General features: G+C 36.2%; 1 protein-coding gene across 1 annotated transcript; it reads left to right on the top strand.

Annotated features, from left to right (window-relative positions):
• The first annotated feature begins 559 nt into the window (after nucleotides 1-559).
• On the top strand, nucleotides 560-24,887 carry LOC142340074 (chromobox protein homolog 3-like). The gene is made up of 4 exons (XM_075390491.1): nucleotides 560-802; nucleotides 1,009-1,277; nucleotides 8,869-9,019; nucleotides 24,473-24,887. The coding sequence occupies exons 1-4, from the start codon at nucleotides 631-633 to the stop codon at nucleotides 24,640-24,642; spliced, it is 762 nt and encodes a 253-aa protein (XP_075246606.1). The 5' UTR covers nucleotides 560-630; the 3' UTR covers nucleotides 24,643-24,887.
• Nucleotides 24,888-25,157: the final 270 nt, after the last annotated feature.

The raw sequence follows: 25,157 nt of genomic DNA, 5'->3' as shown, positions 1-25,157 counted from the left end.
CTTGTACCCCGCACTTGGAAAAATTTAGCAAAAATACTGAATGAAAACCGTACTAAAAGGATTATAACTTTTAAATCCTTTTATAATTTTTTAACTTTGATAATCCTTTTAAATAAGGATTGTAACTCCATAGCGAAACTTTATATACGGGAGATGCCACACTTTGTAAATATTTTTATTCGATTGTGAAATCAGTTTTAAGTAAACCTGACGATGAACGCAATGTTCGAAAACGTTCGTTTTTTACATCAATTTATTTTTTAATTGGCAATTCCTTCTCTGCATCTTCTGCCATTGTTCATGAGGGACGGCTGAACGTTTCTAATGTTTTTTTCTTCTTTTTAAGTTCAAGTTTTGTATGTGACCCCCCTCTAGTCTTCTGATAGTTCAGTATTTTACTATATTCCTTTTTTTGCACTGGACAAATACTTCAGCGTAAGTATTTTGTTTTTCTTCATATTACGTATGTATGAATGCTGATGTTGTAATTTACATTTTTTAAAGCTAGAGCTAGCCTCCATAAAACGTAGCTAGGTACTGACGAAGCAAACAGCTGGTTCGACGTTATGCGGTTATGTTTATTTTGAAGTTGGGCAGCCATTTGGTTATTTGAGCCTTCTATAGAATATTATGTCAACAAAGAAGACTGTTGAAAAGTTGAAAGACATCAAAAATTTAGAGTTAGCTAAAGAAACATCTTCTAGCGATTCGGGGATCGAATCTAAAAACGAGCAAATCAAGAGCAAAAACGAAGCTGTGGAAGAAAGTAGTCAGGGGCCTGAGAACATGGAAATTGATAATGGTTAGTGCTTTGAACCGCAGCATTATTTATTTTCAAATTCAACGGTAAACGTTTTGATAATTTTTTTTGAGTTGGGAAACATTTTCATTGTAGTGTCGAGTATTTTAATTATAATATTAGATTATATCCTTCCTAAGCTAGAACAAAAAATTTTAAACTGAGAAAGTGAATACGGCGAATTGGTTGCATCGTCTATTTGTGTTTAGAGGCTAGTGATAAAGGAAAAGACGACCAAAAAGAAAAGAATAATGAGACTGATTCAGATTCATGTCCTGAAGATGAGTACGTAGTTGAGAAAATAATCAAAAAACGAACTGTAGATGGCAGAACTGAATACTTTATTAAATGGAAAGACTGGCCCGCTTCTACGAATACTTGGGAGCCTGTCGAGCATTTACATTGTCCCGAGAAGGTAGAAGAATTTGAAGCTAAACTGTTGGCTACCAAAACTGCACAAGCAGCTGCAAGAAAAAAGGTATGTTCTTGTTGTGAAAAAATTAATATTTGATAAGAGCTCTCAAAATGTATGTCTTCGCTTATACACTATGGTATCAAAAAGCTACGTACACCTTAAGATTTAAAAAAAACATGACAAACATCAATTAATACATCCTGTGATCAAATTTGTTCCCTAATAACGCTTCATTGCACCTTTAGCTAGTCGAAATTTTGTATAGTTTCCATACAGGTTTAAAAATGAATTTTTCTGTTTATTACTTGTTTTTTGAATGACTTTATTATTTATTGCATACACTACCTGCATGATATATGTTATATATCATTTTAGATGGTTTTAGAACAATCCGATATCAGAAGCAGCGAGAAGCCTTAAAGTTATTCTCAGTAATCAACCAAATTCTGTGATTAATGTACAAGTAGATAATTTTTTCAAAAATTGTTTCAGTTCTGATCATCAACCATACTCGGTTAAAATATTCTTCGGCCTCTACTTACCAACGACCCATTCGATCAACAATTAAACGTGACGTTTGGATGTTTTCGTTCAAAAGTGCGAACTGGGATGAGATAAATCAGTTCATAGAAAGTCGTAAATTTGGCCCACACTGTTACTCAAATGTTGATTTAATGTTGGATATGTGATAGGACTGGTTTTTTTATATCCTGCAAGACTTTATCCCTAGGAAAATCTTGATGTAAATAAAGCTAAAGGTCCGGATAGATTTTGTAACCTCCTGAAACGCTGTGCTAGGTCATTGCCAGACTCCTTACATCTCCTTTTTAATACTATCACAAACAAGAGAAACTTCCCTACTGCCTGGAAACCGAGTGAAATAATCCCCCTGCACAAAGACGGAAACAAACAACAGGTATCAAGTTCTCGCCCAATTAGCCTCCTCTCTGCCTTCTAGAGTTCTAGAGAAATTAATCTTTTACAAAATCTACCCTGTTTTGTGTACACGGTTTTTAATTCGACAACACGGTTTCTGCAAAAGACGCTCAATCGTCACAAATTTAATAGAATATTTTCGTAAACTATACATCTGCTTTGACAGTCCCGACAAACAATACCTGATTGCTCTATATTGACTTTCAGAAAGCTTCCGACAAAGTTAATCATTCTCTGTTTCTGGAGAAGTTAGCCCTAATTGAAATTGGAGGGAATTGTCACAAGTTGTTGCAAAGTTACTTGGACAACAGAAGGTTACTTGGACAACAGAAAGTTACTTGGACAACTGAAAGCTGGACATTTTCTGTTTGGTAGCACACCATTCATGAGACTTATTGTATCAGAAAACCTCACCTGGTCAGAGCATGAAAAAAGTGGGTAGAAAAATCGTTGAAAGCACTTTATGCCATCAAACGAAATTTAGTGAACACAACCTTAAGCAACAAGAAAAATGCCTACGGAAGCCATATTGTGCCCATTCTCAGATGCGATTCACAACTATGGAAACCAAGCAAATCGGATTTAACTTTAATTGAAAACGTGCAGAGTAAAGCAGTGGCATGCATTTTTAGTTCGAAAACACAGCAATCATACACATCTAGTCCATTGATTCTTAAGATTTTACCATTATCAATTTATCAAGAGTTACATGTCGTCCTATTGTTTGCTAATAAACTTTCTGGAAAAGTTGACATTGACTAGCATAAATACGTCTCACTATCAGATATCGAAAACACAAGAGCGCAGACAGCTCGAAAATTTCAGTGCCTCAAATTTCGTTATAAAAAATGCGAGTCCGATTTTTCGATGCGAGCCTGTAATCTTGCCAATATATTTGACGGTTTTTCAAAAGCGAAATTTTGTTTAAGGAAGATTGCAAGAATAAACTCTTGGATTTTTACTTTCTTTACTTTCACAATAAGTAGACGAGAATATCTCATGTACATGGAGAATTGTTTGCAGATGTACGAAATGCAAAGAAGTGAAAAACTCAATTACTCTCAAGCTACGAGCTTAGAACTACTAAAACTAGGGTCCGAGGACCCGTGAGATTTTGCTCTAAAGTCTATTATTATTAATAATATTATTATTATTATTTTTATTTTTTATTATTATTTTTGTTATTATTAGTATTATTATTTATTATTATTATTTTTATTATTATTCAGGAATTAACACGTTGCGTCAATTTTGCTCCCAACTTCTGACACTTGTCCAAAAAAACTATCTTTTTTCGTAATCGCTTCGAAAACGCCCACATGTTTCCATTAGGATTCAGATCTGGCTGAATACCGGGCATTCCAGTACCTTCCTTTCTTTTTGTATATTGTATATTACACTTGTATATTTGGCGACAGCTATCCCTCCCTAGACAATAATATAGTGTTCTCTTTCTTTGAAAAAATTGCCGATCATGTTTGATTTATGCACAGGAGCATTATCTTGTGAGCGCTTGTCCCAACTCCGGTCTAGGAAATAAACCCCCACGGAAAAAGTCCCAATGTTAACATTGAATGAAGGACCATGTGATTGAAACGAAAACCATCACATCAGAAAATTAAACACGCATGCCTTAACAGAATTCACATGATTCAACATCAAATTTTCACGTTCTGTATTACGGATTCACGCTTTAACATTACAAATTATGTGTATGCAGGGATTCAAACAAAGTTAGTTTGGTTGGTTTTGAACCATTATCGATTTATCAAGAGTTGCATGTCGTCCTATTGTTTGCTAATAAACTTTCTGGAAAAGTTGACATTGACTAGCTTAAATACGTCTCACTATCAGATATCGGAAACACAAGAGCGCAGACAACTCGATAGTTTCAGTACCTCAAATTTCGTTATAAAAAATGCGAGTCCGATTTTTCGATGCGAGCCTGTAATCTTGCCAATATATTTAACGATTTTTCAAAAGCGAAATTTTGTTTAAAGAAGATTGCAGGAATAAACTTTTGGATTTTTACTCTCTGTACTTTAACAATAAGTATGACGAGAATATCTTATGTACATGGAGAATTGTTTGAGATGTACCAACTGCAAAGAAGTGAAAAAACTCAATTTCTCTCAAGCTACGGGCTTATAACTACTAAAACTGAGGGTCCGAGGAACCATGAGATTTTGCTCTAAAGTCTATTATTGTTGTTATTATCATTATTGTCATCATCATCATTTTTATTATTCAGGAATTAACGTGTTCTTTTTTGTTTCTCGCCACATCTGCGTCAATCTCGCTCCCAATTTCTGACTTTTTCCCAAAAAACTGTCTTTTTTCATAATCGCGTCCTCGAAAACGCCCACAATTTTCCATTAGGATTCAGATCTGACTGAATACCGGCCGTTCCAGTACTTTCCCAAAAAAAACTATCTTCGTAATCGTTTCTTCGAAAACGCCCAAAAATTTCCATTAGGATTCAGATCTGGCTGAATACCTGCCATTCCTGTACCTTGCACTCTTTTTGTATATAGTATATTACAATTGTATATTTAGCGACAGCTATCCCTCCCTATACAATAATAGTGTTCTTTCTTTAAAAAAATTGCCTATCATCTTCGATTTACGCACAGGAGCATTATCTTGTGAGCGCTTTTCCCTACTCTGGTCTAGGAAATATCCCCACGGAAAAAGTCCCCATGTATGTTCAAACTATGGAAATCAAGCAAATCGGATTTAACTTTAATTGAAAGCGTGCAGTAGAAAGCAGTGGCATGGATTTTTGGTTCGAAAACACAGAAATCATACACATGTAGTCCAGTGATTCTTAAGATTTTACCATTATCGATTTATCAAGAGTTGCATGTCGTCCTATTGTTTGCTAATAAACTTTCTGGAAAAGTTGACATTGACTAGCATAAATACGTCTCACTATCAGATATCGGAAACACAAGAGCGCAGACAACTCGATATTTGCAGTGCCTCAATTTTCGTTTAAAAAAATGCGAGTCCGATTTTTCGATGCGAGCCTGTAATCTTGCCAATATATTTAACGATTTTTCAAAAGCGAAATTTTGTTTAAAGAAGATTGCAAGAATAAACTTTTGGATTTTTACTCTCTGTACTTTAACAATAAGTATGACGAGAATATCTTATGTACATGGAGAATTGTTTCAGATGTACCAACTGCAAAGAAGTGAAAAAACTCAATTTCTCTCAAGCTACGGGCTTATAACTACTAAAACTGAGGGTCCGAGGAACCATGAGATTTTGCTCTAAAGTCTATTATTGTTGTTATTATCATTATTGTCATCATCATCATTTTTATTTTTATTATTCAGGAATTAACGTGTTCTTTTTTGTTTCTCGCCACATCTGCGTCAATCTCGCTCCCAATTTCTGACACTTTCCCAAAAAACTGTCTTTTTTCATAATCGCTTCCTCGAAAACGCCCACAATTTTCCATTAGGATTCAGATCTGACTGAATAACGGCCGTTCCAGTACTTTCCCAAAAAAAACTATCTTCGTAATCGTTTCTTCGAAAACGCCCAAAAATTTCCATTAGGATTCAGATCTGGCTGAATACCTGCCATTCCTGTACCTTGCACTCTTTTTGTATATAGTATATTACAATTGTATATTTAGCGACAGCTATCCCTCCCTATACAATAATAGTGTTCTTTCTTTAAAAAAATTGCCTATCATCTTCGATTTACGCACAGGAGCATTATCTTGTGAGCGCTTTTCCCTACTCTGGTCTAGGAAATATCCCCACGGAAAAAGTCCCCATGTATGTTCAAACTATGGAAATCAAGCAAATCGGATTTAACTTTAATTGAAAGCGTGCAGTAGAAAGCAGTGGCATGGATTTTTGGTTCGAAAACACAGAAATCATACACATATAGTCCAGTGATTCTTAAGATTTTACCATTATCGATTTATCAAGAGTTGCATGTCGTCCTATTGTTTGCTAATAAACTTTCTGGAAAAGTTGACATTGACTAGCATAAATACGTCTCACTATCAGATATCGGAAACACAAGAGCGCAGACAACTCGATATTTGCAGTGCCTCAAATTTCGTTTTAAAAAATGCGAGTCCGATTTTTCGATGCGAGCCTGTAATCTTGCCAATATATTTAACGATTTTTCAAAAGCGAAATTTTGTTTAAAGAAGATTGCAAGAATAAACTTTTGGATTTTTACTCTCTGTACTTTAACAATAAGTATGACGAGAATATCTTATGTACATGGAGAATTGTTTCAGATGTACCAACTGCAAAGAAGTGAAAAAACTCAACTTCTCTCAAGCTACGGGCTTATAACTACTAAAACTGAGGGTCCGAGGAACCATGAGATTTTGCTCTAAAGTTTATTATTGTTTTTATTATTATTATTATCATCATCATTATTATTTTTGTTATTCAGAAATTAACGTGTTCTTTTTTGTTTCTCGCCACATCTGCGTCAATCTCGCTCACAATTTCTGACACTTTCCCAAGAAACTGTCTTTTTTCATAATCGCTTCTTCGAAAACGCCCACAATTTTCCATTAGGATTCAGATCTGGCTGAATACCGGCCGTTCCATTACTTTCCCAAAAAAAACTATCTTCGTAATCGTTTCTTCGAAAACGCCCAAAAATTTCCATTAGGATTCAGATCTGGCTGAATACCTGCCATTCCTGTACCTTGCACTCTTTTTGTATATAGTATATTACAATTGTATATTCAGCGACAGCTATCCCTCCCTATACAATAATATAGTGTTCTTTCTTTGAAAAAATTGCCTATCATCTTCGATTTATGCAGAGGAGCATTATCTTGTTAGCGCTTGTCCCTGCTCCGGTCTAGGAAATAACCCCCACGGAAAAAAGTCCCCATGTATGTTCAAACTATGGAAATCAAGCAAATCGGATTTAACTTTAATTGAAAGTGTGCAGAGGAAAGCAGTGGCATGGATTTTTGGTTCGAAAGCACAGCAATCATACACATGTAGTCAAGTGTTTCTTAAGATTTTACCATTATCGATTTATCAGGAGTTGATTGTCGTTCTATTGTTTGCTAATTACTTTCTGGAAAAGTTGACATCGACTAGCATAAATACGTCTCACTATCAGATATCGAAAACACAAGAGCGCAGACAGCTCGAAAATTTCAGTGCCTCAAATTTCGTTATAAAAAATGCGAGTCCGATTTTTCGATGCGAGCCTGTAATCTTGCCAATATATTTGACGGTTTTTCAAAAGCGAAATTTTGTTTAAGGAAGATTGCAAGAATGAACTCTTGGATTTTTACTTTCTTTACTTTCACAATAAGTAGACGAGAATATCTCATGTACATGGAGAATTGTTTGCAGATGTACGAAATGCAAAGAAGTGAAAAACTCAATTACTCTCAAACTACGAGCTTAGAACTACTAAAACTAGGGTCCGAGGACCCATGAGATTTTGCTCTAAATTCTATTATTATTAATAATATTATTATTATTATTTTTATTTATTATTTTTATTTTTGTTATTATTATTATTTTTGTTATTATTATTATTATTAGTATTATTATTTATTATTATTATTTTTATTATTGTTATTATTATTGTTGTTATTATTATTATCATTATTTTTATTATTATTCAGGAATTAACACGTTGCGTCAATTTTGCTCCCAATTTCTGACACTTGTCCAAAAAAACTATCTTTTTTCGTAATCGCTTCGAAAACGCCCACATGTTTCCATTAGGATTCAGATCTGGCTGAATACCGGGCATTCCAGTACCTTCCTTTCTTTTTGTTTATTGTATATTACACTTGTATATTTGGCGACAGCTATCCCTCCCTATACAATAATATAGTGTTCTCTTTCTTTGAAAAAATTGCCGATGATGTTTGATTTATGCACAGGAGCATTATCTTGTGAGCGCTTGTCCCAACTCCGGTCTAGGAAATAAACCCCCACGGAAAAAGTCCCAATGTTAACATTTAATGAAGGACCATGTGATTGAAACGAAAACCATCACATCAGAAAATTAAACACGCATGCCTTAACAGAATTCACATGATTCAACATCAAATTTTCACGTTCTGTATTACGGATTCACGCTTTAACTTTACAAATTATGTGTATGCAGGGATTCAAACAAAGTTAGTTTGGTTGGTTTTGAACAAAAAGACTTTCAACTGTTTAATTGCTCTCAAACGAAGTTTGTAGCAATTATATTAGTCCTGTTGGTCTTTTTTTATGCGATTTTTCGCTTGACCGATTTTTCGTCTGACGCTTTTGACTTTTCGTCCTCAAAAACGGGATAAACAGGTAGCGCCCAGCGGGCATTCAGTGCTCTTAGAGCCTTTCAGCTCTGTTTCACAGCTCAAACTTTTTGGAGACTCTCAAACGACCGCTCACCGGTCGTTTGAGAGCAATTCGCCCGACGTTAGTCGGTTGTTTTTTAGATGAAGTGCTCAAAATAGTGAAAACATACTGGTAGCCGTGAAATACACATTTGAAAGAGCAGTTCTGTTAGGATCGAGAACTATAAAAGTTTGATCTGGCCTCGTTAACTATTCAGACAAAACTACCAGCGAGTTTTGTTGTACATTCTTCTACGATGCTTTCTTCACTACCAATTTATTTTTTTCGTAACGTATGCCTGGGTTCGTGTGTGTGTAGGCTATTGCTTTCTCAAGACATAATTGTATCGTTATAGAAAGTGTCTTTCTTTGCAGGCAAAAGAATTCTCTCTTCCGCAGTCTGAAATTGGGTACGGATTCGATCGGCAGTTGGAACCAGAGAAGATCATTGCTGCCACCGACCACGGAGGAGCTCTAAAGTTTGTCATCAAGTGGAAGAACAGAGAGAGACCTGATATTGTCTTAGGTATGTGAAGGTGTTGCAAGTTGTGAACTTACAAGTTGTGAACATGAAGAGCATGACTGCGCTTCATGGGTTCATCTTATGGTTGTGTTACAATTCTAACACTTTTGATCACAAGATTGTGATTGTTTCAATTGCCGTGCAATATTTCTCGAAATTACATTCCAGAAAGAAGCAGAATTTTCAGCCTAGCATATTTTTGTTTTGTTTTCATACCAAAGAAATCAGATACAGTTACTTTTGTAACGTAAAGTGCCCTCAAAATTTTAACGTAAACTGCACATCGCCATAGATACGATGAGATTTTTCTTAAATTATGCAGCCTTATTGCACATCAATGCAATGCGTTTTCGTTTCGTATTATCTATATTTGGCTGGATCACACATTCTTGGCCAAATTTTACAGCCAGCTGGCTAAAACGTCAATTTCTCAAAAGTGTTATAAAATGGTTCCTTAGCTAGCGATCAACTTGACTTGAAAGCAGTTTCTAATTTTAATAATTTCAATCCAGCAGTCAACAAGGGTGTCAAAAAACCCCGAAGCGTCATGTATATGTAGGTCGATTGGTCAGAACATAACAACAACAGAAATGGAGTAGTGTGGTTCCTCAGGATTTCTTTTCTATAGTTTCCCCTCTGATTTGCCTCTGGTCTGCCTCGGATTTTTGAATGCTGTCATGCCTCTTAAACTGTTGGGGCTAGCAGTTATTTAGTTATCGTTGTTTATTGACCGTCGGGATTGAACGTTGAATCTTTTGTTGATCGCTTTACTGTTCTTTTTGAAGAAAATAAAGTTATAATTCGAGAAAATTGTTCTGGATGATTAATATTTCGCTGAGTGTAACTAACGATGCATCGAATATATGGAACTCATTTTTTGGCGCTTTGGGCCTTACTCACTAATGCCCAATTTTTGACGACGAAATAATCTTCTTAATTTGAAACGAAAGAAGAAAAGAGCGTAAGTATCGGTCAAAAACAGCTGTTTAATTGATCTTGAACGAAGTTGATAGCAATTATTGTGAACGTGTCTCTTTTTCAATGCAAATTTTTCGCTTGGCAATTTTTGCGCTTTTCTTCTAGAACATTCTTTGACTTCTCAGGTGACTTTTTCACGCTTTCGTTCTTCATTTTTGACTCATCTCTCTTGCTCTCACTCCGAAGTAAAGCTTGTTGCTAATATTAAATCGGTTGCAGCTTAGCAAAGGTGAGTGATTCGTCGCGCAGTGGTTAGTGCGGCTGGTTGTGGATCGGGAGGTCAGTGGTTCGAATCCCGGCGGGGAAAGGTTTTTTGCAGCCATAAAAAAAATTGATCTAGGCTACAGCCCCTGAATTAAATTGCCTCGCCTGTCGTTCGAGCAATTCTTCCGACATTTGTCGGTTTATGTTTTAAAATCTAAAATCGAAACTGTTACCAATATGCCTTTTGAAAAAGTCATAGAGAAGCGTAGACTGTACATTGAGAATGCGTTGGTGAAAAATTAGAGCTGTAAAAAGTTTGCCTTATTAAAATTGCCTCCTGGTCAGGATGTAGAACAGCTCCCAAAAAATTAAGAGAAAAACGGCTCGCAGATGACTTCAACAAGTTCTTTGTATCCGAAGTGGATACTATTGTCGTATCTGATCCCACTGCGATAGGTTCTGCAATTCTGAAAGCCGAAGTCTCAATGAATTCGTTCTCAGGGTTGTTGATAAGTCAGTTTTGAGGTTCCATATTGGTGTCGTCAAACAGTACCTCTTCGCTGGACAGCCGGTGGAGCCATTTCCATATTATTTTTTTCTCGACCTCTTGAATATTCTGAATGCTTCCCTGATGGCGGAATTTTCTTCCCAGTACTTTAAAATGGCCAGTGTTAAACCCCAATTGAAGAAAGCCAGTTCTGATGATGAAGATTTTTCAAATGATCAAATTTTCTCAAACCTAAGTTAAATGTCGGCAGTATTGGAATGCAAACGCTTGAACACCTCAAAATGAGTAAACTAGCTAGTAAATACCTAAGCTCCTCCAGGATGTTTTTTCTACAGAAACAACCCTAGTTAAGGTGACGAATTATCCGCCCCTCAATTTAGACATGACAAAAAGCACTTCTAATCTTGGGCTTGATTTGTCAGCTGTCCTCGATACCCTTAATTATGAGTAACTTCTGATTCCTGAAACTAGTTTGGGTTCCAAAGATAAAGCGCTGAGGTTTTTGAATAGTTATGAGTAGTAGGTCTCAGAAATGTTTTTTGATGATGAGTATTTGATGCCAAGAACTAAAAAAACGGTTGTTCCTCAGGGATCTATACTGGGTCCCATTCGTTTTTTATGCTATCGCGTTCCTCCGGATGTTCTGATTGAACGGGTTAATGTCAACAATTATTTAATGCCGAGGTGACTTATTTATTTTGTTTATCACCCTGTGATAATTGAGGGGTCTTTTGATTTGATAATTACGACGGCAAACGTAGTGCTAAGTTCCGACACGAGTATTTTCATTAGTAGAAAGAATAGATTAAATTGCGATATTGAACTTCCTACATTGAGAATGCTTTGGTGAAAAATTATAGCTGTAAAAAGTTTGCCTTATTAAAATTGCCTCTTGGTCAGGATGTAGAACAGCTGCCGAAATATGAAGAGAAAAACGGCTCGCAGATGACTTCAAGACGTTCTTTGTATCAGAAGTGGAAAATTTTGTCGTATCTGTTTCCACTGCGATAGGTTATGCAATTCTGAAAGCCAAAGTTAACTCAATGAATTCGTTCACAGGGTTGTTGATAAGTCAGTTTTGAGATTTCATTTTGGTGCCGTCAAACAGTACCTCTTCGCTGGACAGACGGTTGAGCCATTTCCAGATTATTTTTCTCTCGACCTCTTGAATCTTCTGAATGCTTCCCTGATGGCGGAATTTTCTTCCCAGTACTTTAAAATAGCCAGTGTTAAACCCCAATTGAAGAAAGCCAGTTCTGATGATGAAGATTTTTCAAATGATCAAATTTTCTCAAACCTAAGTTAAATGTCGGCAGTATTGGAATGCAAACGCTTGAACACCTCAAAATGAGTAAACTAGCTAGTAAATACCTAAGCTCCTCCAGGATGTTTTTTCTACAGAAACAACCCTAGTTAAGGTGACGAATTATCCGCCCCTCAATTTAGACATGACAAAAAGCACTTCTAATCTTGGGCTTGATTTGTCAGCTGTCCTCGATACCCTTAATTATGAGTAACTTCTGATTCCTGAAACTAGTTTGGGTTCCAAAGATAAAGCGCTGAGGTTTTTGAATAGTTATGAGTAGTAGGTCTCAGAAATGTTTTTTGATGATGAGTATTTGATGCCAAGAACTACAAAAACGGTTGTTCCTCAGGGATCTATACTGGGTCCCATTCGTTTTTTATGCTATCGCGTTCCTCCGGATGTTCTGATTGAACGGGTTAATGTCAACAATTATTTAATGCCGAGGTGACTTATTTATTTTGTTTATCACCCTGTGATAATTGAGGGGTCTTTTGATTTGATAATTACGACGGCAAACGTAGTGCTAAGTTCCGACACGAGTATTTTCATTAGTAGAAAGAATAGATTAAATTGCGATATTGAACTTCCTACATTGAGAATGCTTTGGTGAAAAATTATAGCTGTAAAAAGTTTGCCTTATTAAAATTGCCTCTTGGTCAGGATGTAGAACAGCTGCCGAAATATGAAGAGAAAAACGGCTCGCAGATGACTTCAAGACGTTCTTTGTATCAGAAGTGGAAAATTTTGTCGTATCTGTTTCCACTGCGATAGGTTATGCAATTCTGAAAGCCAAAGTTAACTCAATGAATTCGTTCACAGGGTTGTTGATAAGTCAGTTTTGAGATTTCATTTTGGTGCCGTCAAACAGTACCTCTTCGCTGGACAGACGGTTGAGCCATTTCCAGATTATTTTTCTCTCGACCTCTTGAATCTTCTGAATGCTTCCCTGATGGCGGAATTTTCTTCCCAGTACTTTAAAATGGCCAGTGTTAAACCCCAATTGAAGAAAGCCAGTTCTGATGATGAAGATTTTTCAAATGATCAAATTTTCTCAAACCTAAGTTAAATGTCGGCAGTATTGGAATGCAAACGCTTGAACACCTCAAAATGAGTAAACTAGCTAGTAAATACCTAAGCTCCTCCAGGATGTTTTTTCTACAGAAACAACCCTAGTTAAGGTGACGAATTATCCGCCCCTCAATTTAGACATGACAAAAAGCACTTCTAATCTTGGGCTTGATTTGTCAGCTGTCCTCGATACCCTTAATTATGAGTAACTTCTGATTCCTGAAACTAGTTTGGGTTCCAAAGATAAAGCGCTGAGGTTTTTGAATAGTTATGAGTAGTAGGTCTCAGAAATGTTTTTTGATGATGAGTATTTGATGCCAAGAACTAAAAAAACGGTTGTTCCTCAGGGATCTATACTGGGTCCCATTCGTTTTTTATGCTATCGCGTTCCTCCGGATGTTCTGATTGAACGGGTTAATGTCAACAATTATTTAATGCCGAGGTGACTTATTTATTTTGTTTATCACCCTGTGATAATTGAGGGGTCTTTTGATTTGATAATTACGACGGCAAACGTAGTGCTAAGTTCCGACACGAGTATTTTCATTAGTAGAAAGAATAGATTAAATTGCGATATTGAACTTCCTACATTGAGAATGCTTTGGTGAAAAATTATAGCTGTAAAAAGTTTGCCTTATTAAAATTGCCTCTTGGTCAGGATGTAGAACAGCTGCCGAAATATGAAGAGAAAAACGGCTCGCAGATGACTTCAAGACGTTCTTTGTATCAGAAGTGGAAAATTTTGTCGTATCTGTTTCCACTGCGATAGGTTATGCAATTCTGAAAGCCAAAGTTAACTCAATGAATTCGTTCACAGGGTTGTTGATAAGTCAGTTTTGAGATTTCATTTTGGTGTCGTCAAACAGTACCTCTTCGCTGGACAGACGGTTGAGCCATTTCCAGATTATTTTTCTCTCGACCTCTTGAATCTTCTGAATGCTTCCCTGATGGCGGAATTTTCTTCCCAGTACTTTAAAATAGCCAGTGTTAAACCCCAATTGAAGAAAGCCAGTTCTGATGATGAAGATTTTTCAAATGATCAAATTTTCTCAAACCTAAGTTAAATGTCGGCAGTATTGGAATGCAAACGCTTGAACACCTCAAAATGAGTAAACTAGCTAGTAAATACCTAAGCTCCTCTAGGATGTTTTTTCTACAGAAACAACCCTAGTTAAGGTGACGAATTATCCGCCCCTCAATTTAGACATGACAAAAAGCACTTCTAATCTTGGGCTTGATTTGTCAGCTGTCCTCGATACCCTTAATTATGAGTAACTTCTGATTCCTGAAACTAGTTTGGGTTCCAAAGATAAAGCGCTGAGGTTTTTGATTAGTTATGAGTAGTAGGTCTCAGAAATGTTTTTTGATGATGAGTATTTGATGCCAAGAACTATAAAAACGGGTGTTCCTCAGGGATCTATACTGGGTCCCATTGGTTTTTTATGCTATCGCGTTCCTCCGGATGTTCTGAATGAACGGGTTGATGTCAACAATTGTTTAATGCCGATGTGACTTATTTATTTTGCTTATCACCCTGTGATAATTGAGTGGTCTTTTGATTTGATAATTACGACGGCAAACGTAGTGCTAAGTTCCGACACGAGTATTTTCATTAGTAGAAAGAATAGATTAAATTGCGATATTGAACTTCCTACATTGAGAATGCTTTGGTGAAAAATTATAGCTGTAAAAAGTTTGCCTTATTAAAATTGCCTCTTGGTCAGGATGTAGAACAGCTGCCGAAATATGAAGAGAAAAACGGCTCGCAGATGACTTCAAGACGTTCTTTGTATCAGAAGTGGAAAATTTTGTCGTATCTGTTTCCACGGCGATAGGTTATGCAATTCTGAAAGCCGAAGTTAACTAAATGAATTCGTTCACAGGGTTGTTGATAAGTCAGTTTTGAGGTTCCATATTGGTGTCGTCAAACAGTACCTCTTCGCTGGACAGCAGGTGGAGCCATTTCCAGATTATTTTTCTCTCGACCTCTTGAATCTTCTGAATGCTTCCCTGATGGCGGAATTTTCTTCCCAGTACTTTAAAATGGCCAGTGTTAAACCCCAATTGAAGAAAGTCAGTTCTGATAATGAAGATTTTTCAAATGATCAAATTTTTGCAAACCTAAGTTAAATGTGGGCAGTATTGGAATGCAAACGCTTGAACACCTCAAAATGAGTAAACTAGCTAGTAAATACCTAAGCTCCTCTAGGATGTTTTTTCTACAGAAACAACCCTAGTTAAGGTGACGAATTATCCGCCCCTCAATTTAGACATGACAAAAAGCACTTCTATTCTTGGGTTTTGATTTCTCAGCTGCCCCGATACCCTTGGTTATGAGTAACTTCTGATTCCTGAAACTAGTTTGGGTTCCAAAGATAAAGCGCTGAGGTTTTTAAATAGTTATATGAGTGGTAGGTCTCAGAAATGTTTTTTGATGAATATTTGATGCCAAGAACTACAAAAACGGGTGTTCCTCAGGGATCTATACTGGGTCCCATTCGTTTTTTTTTGCTATCGCGTTGCTCCGGATGTTCTGACAACGGGTTGATGTCAACAATTATTTAATGCCGATGTGACTTATTTATTTTGTTTATCACCCTGTGATAATTGAGGGTTCTTTCTATTTGATAATTACGACGGCAAACGTAGTGCTAAGTTCCGACACGAGTATTTTCATTAGTAAAAAGAATAGATTAAATTGAGATATTGAACTTCCTACATTGAGAATGCTTTGGTGACAAATTATAGCTGTAAAAAGTTAGCCTTATTAAAATTGCCTCTTGGCCAGGATGTAGAACAGCTGCCGAAATATGAAGAGAAAAACGGCTCGCAGATGACTTCAAGACGTTTTTTGTATCCGAAGTGGAAACTATTGTCGTATCTGATCCCACTGCGATAGGTTCTGCTTTTCTGAAAGCCGAAGTCTCAATGAATTCGTTCTCAGGGTTGTTGATAAGTCAGTTTTGAGGTTCCATATTGGTGTCGTCAAACAGTACATCTTCGCTGGACAGCCGGTTGAGCCATTTCCAGATTTTATTTCTCTCGACCTCTTGAATCTTCTGAATGCTTCCCTGATGGCGGAATCTTCTTCCCAGTACTTTAAAATGGCCAGTGTTAAACCCCAATTGATGAAAGCCAGTTCGGATAATGAAGATTTTTCATATGGTCAAATTTTCTCAAACCTAAGTTAAATGTCGGCAGTATTGGAATGCAAACGCTTGAACACCTCAAAATGAGTAAATTAGCTAGTAAATACCTAAGCTCCTCTAGGATGTTTTTTCTGCAGAAACAACCCTAGTTAAGGTGACGAAATATCCGCCCCTCAATTTAGACATGACAAAAAGCACTTCTATTCTTGGGTTTTGATTTCTCAGCTGCCCCGATACCCTTGGTTATGAGTAACTTCTGATTCCTGAAACTAGTTTGGGTTCCAAAGATAAAGCGCTGAGGTTTTTAAATAGTTATATGAGTGGTAGGTCTCAGTAATGTTTTTTGATGAATATTTGATGCCAAGAACTACAAAAACGGTTGTTCCTCAGGGATCTATACTGGGTACCATTCGTTTTTTATGCTATCGCGTTCCTCCGGATGTTCTGATTGAACGGGTTGATGTCAACAATTGTTTAATGCCGATGTGACTTATTTATTTTGTTTATCACCCTGTGATAAATAAGGGGTCTTTTGATTTGATAATTACGACGGCAAACGTAGTGCTAAGTTCCGACACGAGTATTCTCAATAGTAGAAAGAATAGATTAAATTGAAATATTGAACTTCCTACATTGAGAATGCTTTGGTGAAAAATTATAGCTGTAAAAAGTTTGCCTTATTAATTTTGCCTCTTGGTCAGGATGTAGAACAGCTCCCGAAATATAAAGAGAAAAACGGCTCGCAGATGACTTCAAAAAGTTCTTTTTATCAGAAGTGGAAAATTTTGTATCTGTTTCCACTGCGATAGGTTATGCAATTCTGAAAGCCAAAGTTAACTCAATGAATTCGTTCACAGGGTTGTTGATAAGTCAGTTTTGAGATTTCATTTTGGTGTCGTCAAACAGTACCTCTTCGCTGGACAAACGGTTGAGCCATTTCCAGATTATTTTTCTCTCGACCTCTTGAATCTTCTGAATGCTTCCCTGATGGCGGAATTTTCTTCCCAGTACTTTAAAATAGCCAGTGTTAAACCCCAATTGAAGAAAGCCAGTTCTGATAATGAAGATTTTTCATATGGTCAAATTTTCTCAAACCTAAGTTAAATGTCGGCAGTATTGGAATCCAAACGCTTGAACACCTCAAAATGAGTAAATTAGCTAGTAAATACCTAAGCTCCTCTAGGATGTTTTTCCTACAGAAACAACCCTAGTTAAGGTGACGAAATATCCGCCCCTCATTTTAGACATGACAAAAAGCACTTCTAATCTTGGGCTTGATTTCTCAGCTGCCCTCGATACCCTTGATTATGAGTAAATTCTGATTCCTGAAACTAGTTTGGGTTCCAAAGATAAAGCGCTGAGGTTTTTAAATAGTTATATGAGTAGCAGGTCTCAGAAATGTTTTTGATGTTGAATATTTGATGCCATGAACTACAAAGACGGGTGTTCCTCAGGGATCTAAACCGGGTCCCATTCGTTTTTTATGCTATCGCGTTCCTCCGGATGTTCTGATTGAACGGGTTGATGTCAACAATTGTTTAATGCCGATGTGACTTATTTATTTTGTTTATCACCCTGTGATAAATAAGGGGTCTTTTGATTTGATAATTACGACGGCAAACGTAGTGCTAAGTTCCGACACGAGTATTCTCAATAGTAGCAAGAATAGATTAAATTGAAATATTGAACTTCCTACATTGAGAATGCTTTGGTGAAAAATTATAGCTGTAAAAAGTTTGCCTTATTAATTTTGCCTCTTGGTCAGGATGTAGAACAGCTCCCGAAATATAAAGAGAAAAACGGCTCGCAGATGACTTCAAAAATTTCTTTTTATCAGAAGTGGAAAACTTTGTATCTGTTTCCACTGCGATAGGTTATGCAATTCTGAAAGCCAAAGTTAACTCAATGAATTCGTTCACAGGGTTGTTGATAAGTCAGTTTTGAGATTTCATTTTGGTGTCGTCAAACAGTACCTCTTCGCTGGACAGACGGTTGAGCCATTTCCAGATTATTTTTCTCTCGACCTCTTGAATCTTCTGAATGCTTCCCTGATGGCGGAATTTTCTTCCCAGTACTTTAAAATAGCCAGTGTTAAACCCCAATTGAAGAAAGCCAGTTCTGATAATGAAGATTTTTCATATGGTCAAATTTTCTCAAACCTAAGTTAAATGTCGGCAGTATTGGAATCCAAACGCTTGAACACCTCAAAATGAGTAAATTAGCTGGTAAATACCTAAGCTCCTCTAGGATGTTTTTCCTACAGAAACAACCCTAGTTAAGGTGACGAAATATCCGCCCCTTAATTTAGACATGACAAAAAGCACTTCTAATCTTGGGCTTGATTTCTCAGCTGCCCTCGATACCCTTGATTATGAGTAAATTCTGATTCCTGAAACTAGTTTGGGTTCCAAAGATAAAGCGCTGAGGTTTTTAAATAGTTATATGAGTAGTAGGTCTCAGAAATGTTTTTGATGATGAATATTTGATGCCAAGAACTACAAAGACGGGTGTTCCTCAGGGATCTAAACCGGGTCCCATTCGTTTTTTATGCTATCGCGTTCCTCCGGATGTTCTGGTTGAACGGGTGGATGTCAACAATTATTTAATGCCGATGTGACTTATTTATTTTGTTTATCACCCTGTGATAAATAAGGGGTCTTTTGATTTGATAATTACGACGGCAAACGTAGTGCTAAGTTCCAACACGAGTATTCTCAATAGTAGAAAGAATAGATTAAATTGAAATATTGAACTTCCTACATTGAGAATGCTTTGGTGAAAAATTATAGCTGTAAAAAGTTTGCCTTATTAATTTTGCCTCTTGGTCAGGATGTAGAACAGCTCCCGAAATATAAAGAGAAAAACGGCTCGCAGATGACTTCAAAAAGTTCTTTTTATCAGAAGTGGAAAATTTTGTATCTGTTTCCACTGCGATAGGTTATGCAATTCTGAAAGCCAAAGTTAACTCAATGAATTCGTTCACAGGGTTGTTGATAAGTCAGTTTTGAGATTTCATTTTGGTGTCGTCAAACAGTACCTCTTCGCTGGACAGCCGGTGGAGCCATTTCCATATTATTTTTTTCTCGACCTCTTGAATATTCTGAATGCTTCCCTGATGGCGGAATTTTCTTCCCAGTACTTTAAAATAGCCAGTGTTAAACCCCAATTGAAGAAAGCCAGTTCTGATAATGAAGATTTTTCATATGGTCAAATTTTCTCAAACCTAAGTTAAATGTAGGCAGTATTGGAATCCAAACGCTTGAACACCTCAAAATGAGTAAATTGGCTAGTAAATACCTAAGCTCCTCTAGGATGTTTTTCCTACAGAAACAACCCTAGTTAAGGTGACGAAATATCCGCCCCTTAATTTAGACATGACAAAAAGCACTTCTAATCTTGGGCTTGATTTCTCAGCTGCCCTCGATACCCTTGATTATGAGTAAATTCTGATTCCTGAAACTATTTTGGGTTCCAAAGATAATGCGCTGAGGTTTTTAAATAGTTATATGAATGGTAGGTCTCAGAAATGTTTTTCGATGAATATTTGATGCCAAGAACTACAAAAACGGTTGTTCCTCAGGGATCTATACTGGGTACCATTCGTTTTTTATGCTATCGCGTTCCTCCGGATGTTCTGATTGAACGGGTTGATGTCAACAATTGTTTAATGCCGATGTGAATTATTTATTTTGTTTATCACCCTGTGATAAATAAGGGGTCTTTTGATTTGATAATTACGACGGCAAACGTAGTGCTAAGTTCCGACACGAGTATTCTCAATAGTAGAAAGAATAGATTAAATTGAAATATTGAACTTCCTACATTGAGAATGCTTTGGTGAAAAATTATAGCTGTAAAAAGTTTGCCTTATTAATTTTGCCTCTTGGTCAGGATGTAGAACAGCTCCCGAAATATAAAGAGAAAAACGGCTCGCAGATGACTTCAAAAAGTTCTTTTCATCAGAAGTGGAAAATTTTGTATCTGTTTCCACTGCGATAGGTTATGCAATTCTGAAATCCAAAGTTAACTCAATGAATTCGTTCACAGGGTTGTTGATAAGTCAGTTTTGAGATTTCATTTTGGTGTCGTCAAACAGTACCTCTTCGCTGGACAGACGGTTGAGCCATTTCCAGATTATTTTTCTCTCGACCTCTTGAATCTTCTGAATGCTTCCCTGATGGCGGAATTTTCTTCCCAGTACTTTAAAATAGCCAGTGTTAAACCCCAATTGAAGAAAGCCAGTTCTGATAATGAAGATTTTTCATATGGTCAAATTTTCTCAAACCTAAGTTAAATGTCGGCAGTATTGGAATCCAAACGCTTGAACACCTCAAAATGAGTAAATTAGCTAGTAAATACCTAAGCTCCTCTAGGATGTTTTTCCTACAGAAACAACCCTAGTTAAGGTGACGAAATATCCGCCCCTTAATTTAGACATGACAAAAAGCACTTCTAATCTTGGGCTTGATTTCTCAGCTGCCCTCGATACCCTTGATTATGAGTAAATTCTGATTCCTGAAACTAGTTTGGGTTCCAAAGATAAAGCGCTGAGGTTTTTAAATAGTTATATGAGTAGTAGGTCTCAGAAATGTTTTTGATGATGAATATTTCATGCCAAGAACTACAAAGACGGGTGTTCCTCAGGGATCTAAACCGGGTCCCATTCGTTTTTTATGCTATCGCGTTCCTCCGGATGTTCTGGTTGAACGGGTGGATGTCAACAATTATTTAATGCCGATGTGACTTATTTATTTTGTTTATCACCTTGTGATAAATCAGTTTTCTTTTGATTTGATAATTACGACTGCAAAAGTGGTGCTAAGTTCCGACACGAGTATGTTTATTAGTAGAAAGAATAGTTTAAATGGAGATATTGAACTTCCCCACAAACGCTTTGTTTTATAAAGTTATCTTTCGGGGCTTCAATTTAGATGCCAGACTTTCATACACAAAAGAAATTAGTTCTGTGTCGTAGATGGTATTCCTGGGAAAATTAGATTCCAGCAGATATACAGTCGACAGAAAGTCGTTGGTCGAGTTAGTTGGAGGAATGATTATCTCGCGCCTAAACTACTACAACTCGCTGTGTTATAGACTACCTGTAAATATTATGCAAAAATTACAGCGTATGAGCTCAAATTGGGGTCTTAATTCTAGATCACCTCGTTGACCAATAGCAAACTATATCAAACAGCTTCATTGGCTACCCATGAAATAACGTGTCCTCTAAAAAGTTTTACTATTTGGCCTCCGGTTGGATCACCATCCGTTGAAAGTTACCGTTTTCCTTGGCGGATAAGTTTTCCGAAATGATAAGGTGACTAGATGCCTCTATGCATTTTTGAAGGTTCCTAATGTACGGACTGCATTTGAACAAGGATCATTCAATTTTAGCTGTTCCTTATGAATGGAAGAAGTTGCCTTTTGAAATTAAACCAATGTCTCATGAGTTTGGATTATCGGAAAAACTGAAAACTTTTGTTTAATCTTTGATTTTGAAATGAGTTTTGAGTTTGTAAATGGTGCGTATAACTATAATAATAGTAAGAATAATAATAATATTATTAGTAGTAATAATAATAATAGTTATAATAGTAGTGCCAAGAATAAACTGTTCTATTTTAAACAATTGCTTAAAGACTACTCTCCCTCTAGGCATCATTACAGTGTTTGTATGTTTTTTAATAGCATGCATTTAAATTATATTAATACGTGCTCACAGCTGGAAAAGTTTTACATTATATAGTTGTAATTTTGACGACAGGCTGCGTATTATTCAAAAATTACGGAATTTTTTGTAACCATAGGGATGGGAAAGTTTCTATGTATTTGGGAAAATCGTGTTTCAACTGTTTTTGAATAATTTGTCACTTCTTGGTTAATATTCTCATTTTTGGTATAGAAATTTTTTAGACCCCCATAGAACGTTATGACAATTGTTTTTAATGGCTCAAAGCTATAGCTGAGGCTATTATTTGCCTTGTCTTGGTTTTTTTTACTATCCAAAGCATTTGAATCGTATTGGTGTGCGTTTTTAAGATCTATCTGTTACTTTTTTCGGCTTTGGAACGTTTTCAAGTCATTGAAAAGTCAAATTAGAGTAGTGATTTTAACCATCCTGGAGTAGTATAGGGAGTGAAAAGGTTTGAAGCGTGATTTTAAGTGCCTTTAAAGTTAGTGAGAAGTTGGCATTTTTACAAATTTTAGGTTTTTGAAAGCAAAATTGTTCTCACGTACCGTAATTTTTCTGCAGTTTTCATTGTGTCTTCTTATGACTGCTACTGATTTGATACGGATTTTTGTTAATGGTGTAAGTAATTCTTTTTAATTAATGCTTTTTAGCTCTGACACTACTTGTTATCATAAAATATTTGATAAAAGTTTGTTTTTTGCCACCTATCTTTATTATTTCTGTTGTCTACTAGTATCTTCAGTGACAGTATCATTGGTTGCTAATCAATCATTAATGAATCTAATTAAGTGTTTGAGTTGCTGATTAGCTGTTTTCATGACTTAGACACTCTGTCCTCAAAGTTTTTTAGTGATTTTTTGAGTTTTGCTAATATTTGTTGCACTTAATGCTTTTTATAACTCCGACACTATTTGGCGCAAAAGTTTTTAATGAATTTGTTAATTTTGCGATTAATTGTTGCAGTTTTTGATGTCTTATCGTTTAATTTTGTTGAGGAAATGTATCATAAGTTGTTAACAGAGATTATTTTGGCCCATTTAATTCTTGAGTTCAAAGCTAATGCTTTTTATGACTTTGACACTTGTTGTTCAAATTTTTGTAATTCAGTGATTTCTTTCTCTTAGTGTCATTAACGACAGGTCACATCTCCAGCTAAGAATGCCTAAATTAATCGGATTTGATAGCTAGTGCTTTCTATGACTTATGCGCTGTTCGTTTCCCGAAATTGTGAGTGATTTTTTCAGTTTGACTAATATTTGTTGAACTTATTGCTGTCTTACCCCTTAATGTCATTAATGACTGATTTCGTCGGTTGCAAATGAGGAATAGGGTAATATAATTAGTCCCATGATTTCATATCAGTAGTTTTATGATTGACACTTTTCAAAAATTTAAAGTCGATTTTTTAGTCTTGTTTTTTTTTCTTGCCGCCTTATAGCTTAGTCTCAACTACAACCATTGTTGTTCTTGTGTCCTTTTGCAGCCATTAGAACTGCTAGAAGGTATTTTATGACTTTGAAGTTTTGTAATATGCTGTGGTTAATGATTTGGGCATGTTCGCACAGCAAAGCTGAAAAAGACAACCTATGCTGAAGGAATTCTTATTCTCTAACGGCGTTTGCGTGTTCGAGGTTATTTCTCTTTCTCTCCAGCAGAAGTTTTTTAGTCATTTGCGTGAGTAGGTTTTGATCAAACTTGACTTATTTTAACGAGCCTAATAAATTTGTCGCTGAATGTATTTTACATAGCTTTTTGAGCGACGTCGATAACTTTTTGACTGTTATCTATATCTATGTCTAATTGTACCATACGGCACACAAGTTTATTCTGCAGCTATTCCGGCGGTCTTTCGGCTATGATCCTTTTTTTCAATCCTGATATGCGTCAGGCTGGTCAACTGCGGCCATTATCCGGCGGCAATTTGCTGACCACCAGTTTTGAAAATGGGTGAAATAAAAGAATGGTGAAATAATAGAAGTGAAATGATAGAAGGGTGAAATGATAGAATTGGTCAAAAAAATCAAAGAAGCATCGATGAAAAGGAGACGAACTTCATATTGATAAAAAGAAATGTTAAAGACGAAAAGATCAAAATGGTGGAAATTTGAAAGAAGCTGTGGGTTTTGAAGCTTTGGGTCTTTCCAATTGTAGACACCCCCCCCCCCTGCACCTCCTCAGCTCAGTGGTCATATAACCTATAATCCCTCTGTCTTGGTTATTATACCATTATACCATTATGGGGGCTATAACAGGAAAGACACGAAATTTTTTAGTTAAGATCTAGACGCAACGAGCTTTATAATGATACTATATACGTTAGTCTGTTTTTCTCAGAAGAAGTCAAAAATTGTCTGAAGAAGAATATAAGATTTGGGAAAATGAACCCATGTCCTTTAGATCATCCAATTTCCACGCTATTATAACCGTAAAAAGCAGAAACTCAGTTAAAATGTTGCAGACATGAAAATTGAGGTTACTTTATTCCAGAGATGTATCCTTTGCGAGTTATTTTGTGTCTTTGTCAAAAAATAAGAGTGGCTTTGTGTTTTAGCTGCTGAAGCTAATATGAAGTGTCCTCAAATTGTGATAAAGTTTTACGAGGATCGTCTCACGTGGACAAACTCAAGCATCCTCACAGGTAAAGAGGAGGCTGCCAAAGCTGAACAAGAGGAACAGCTACGAAAGCAGCAGCAACAACCTGGACCGAGCACAAGTAAATAGGATGATGAGCTACAGTCGGTTGAAGTGTAACTTGCAATACCCATTTTTAATTGAGAGATTTCACTTTGTTTTTGTTTGAACGGACTCCTTTTTCATTTTGATCAGGTGCTGTTTGATGTTGACTAACCTGATTCTTAGTCGAGAAGTTAATTATTAATATTAGATTGTGGCAGTTGTTGATAATTTGTTGTTTAACGTGTAATGGCTTTAATTGTACTTTGATTTTAATTGAATTTCGAACACCACATATTTTTGAATTTTGTGCACCTTATTTAGACAGATTTTTTTTTGTTCAAACAAGTAAATTGAAAATATAACCCGGGGGTTAAATATTTCAAGTTTAAAATTATATATACAAAATTAGTACAATGTTAAAAATCAAAATTAGTGGTTCCGTTTTTTAAAGGTAAAAATAACTTTTGAAGCCACCAACGTTCCTTTCCAACGGTACAAGTTTGAATTGTTGGAGCAGATGCTGTTTTAACATGCGTTTAAACTTTGAGCGTGATCTGATA

The sequence above is a fragment of the Convolutriloba macropyga genome, chromosome 1 (genome assembly GCF_964194025.1).
Source record: "Convolutriloba macropyga chromosome 1, txConMacr16.3, whole genome shotgun sequence".
NCBI classification, from domain to species: domain Eukaryota; kingdom Metazoa; phylum Xenacoelomorpha; order Acoela; family Convolutidae; genus Convolutriloba; species Convolutriloba macropyga.
This window is presented reverse-complemented; position numbering and strand designations above follow the sequence as displayed.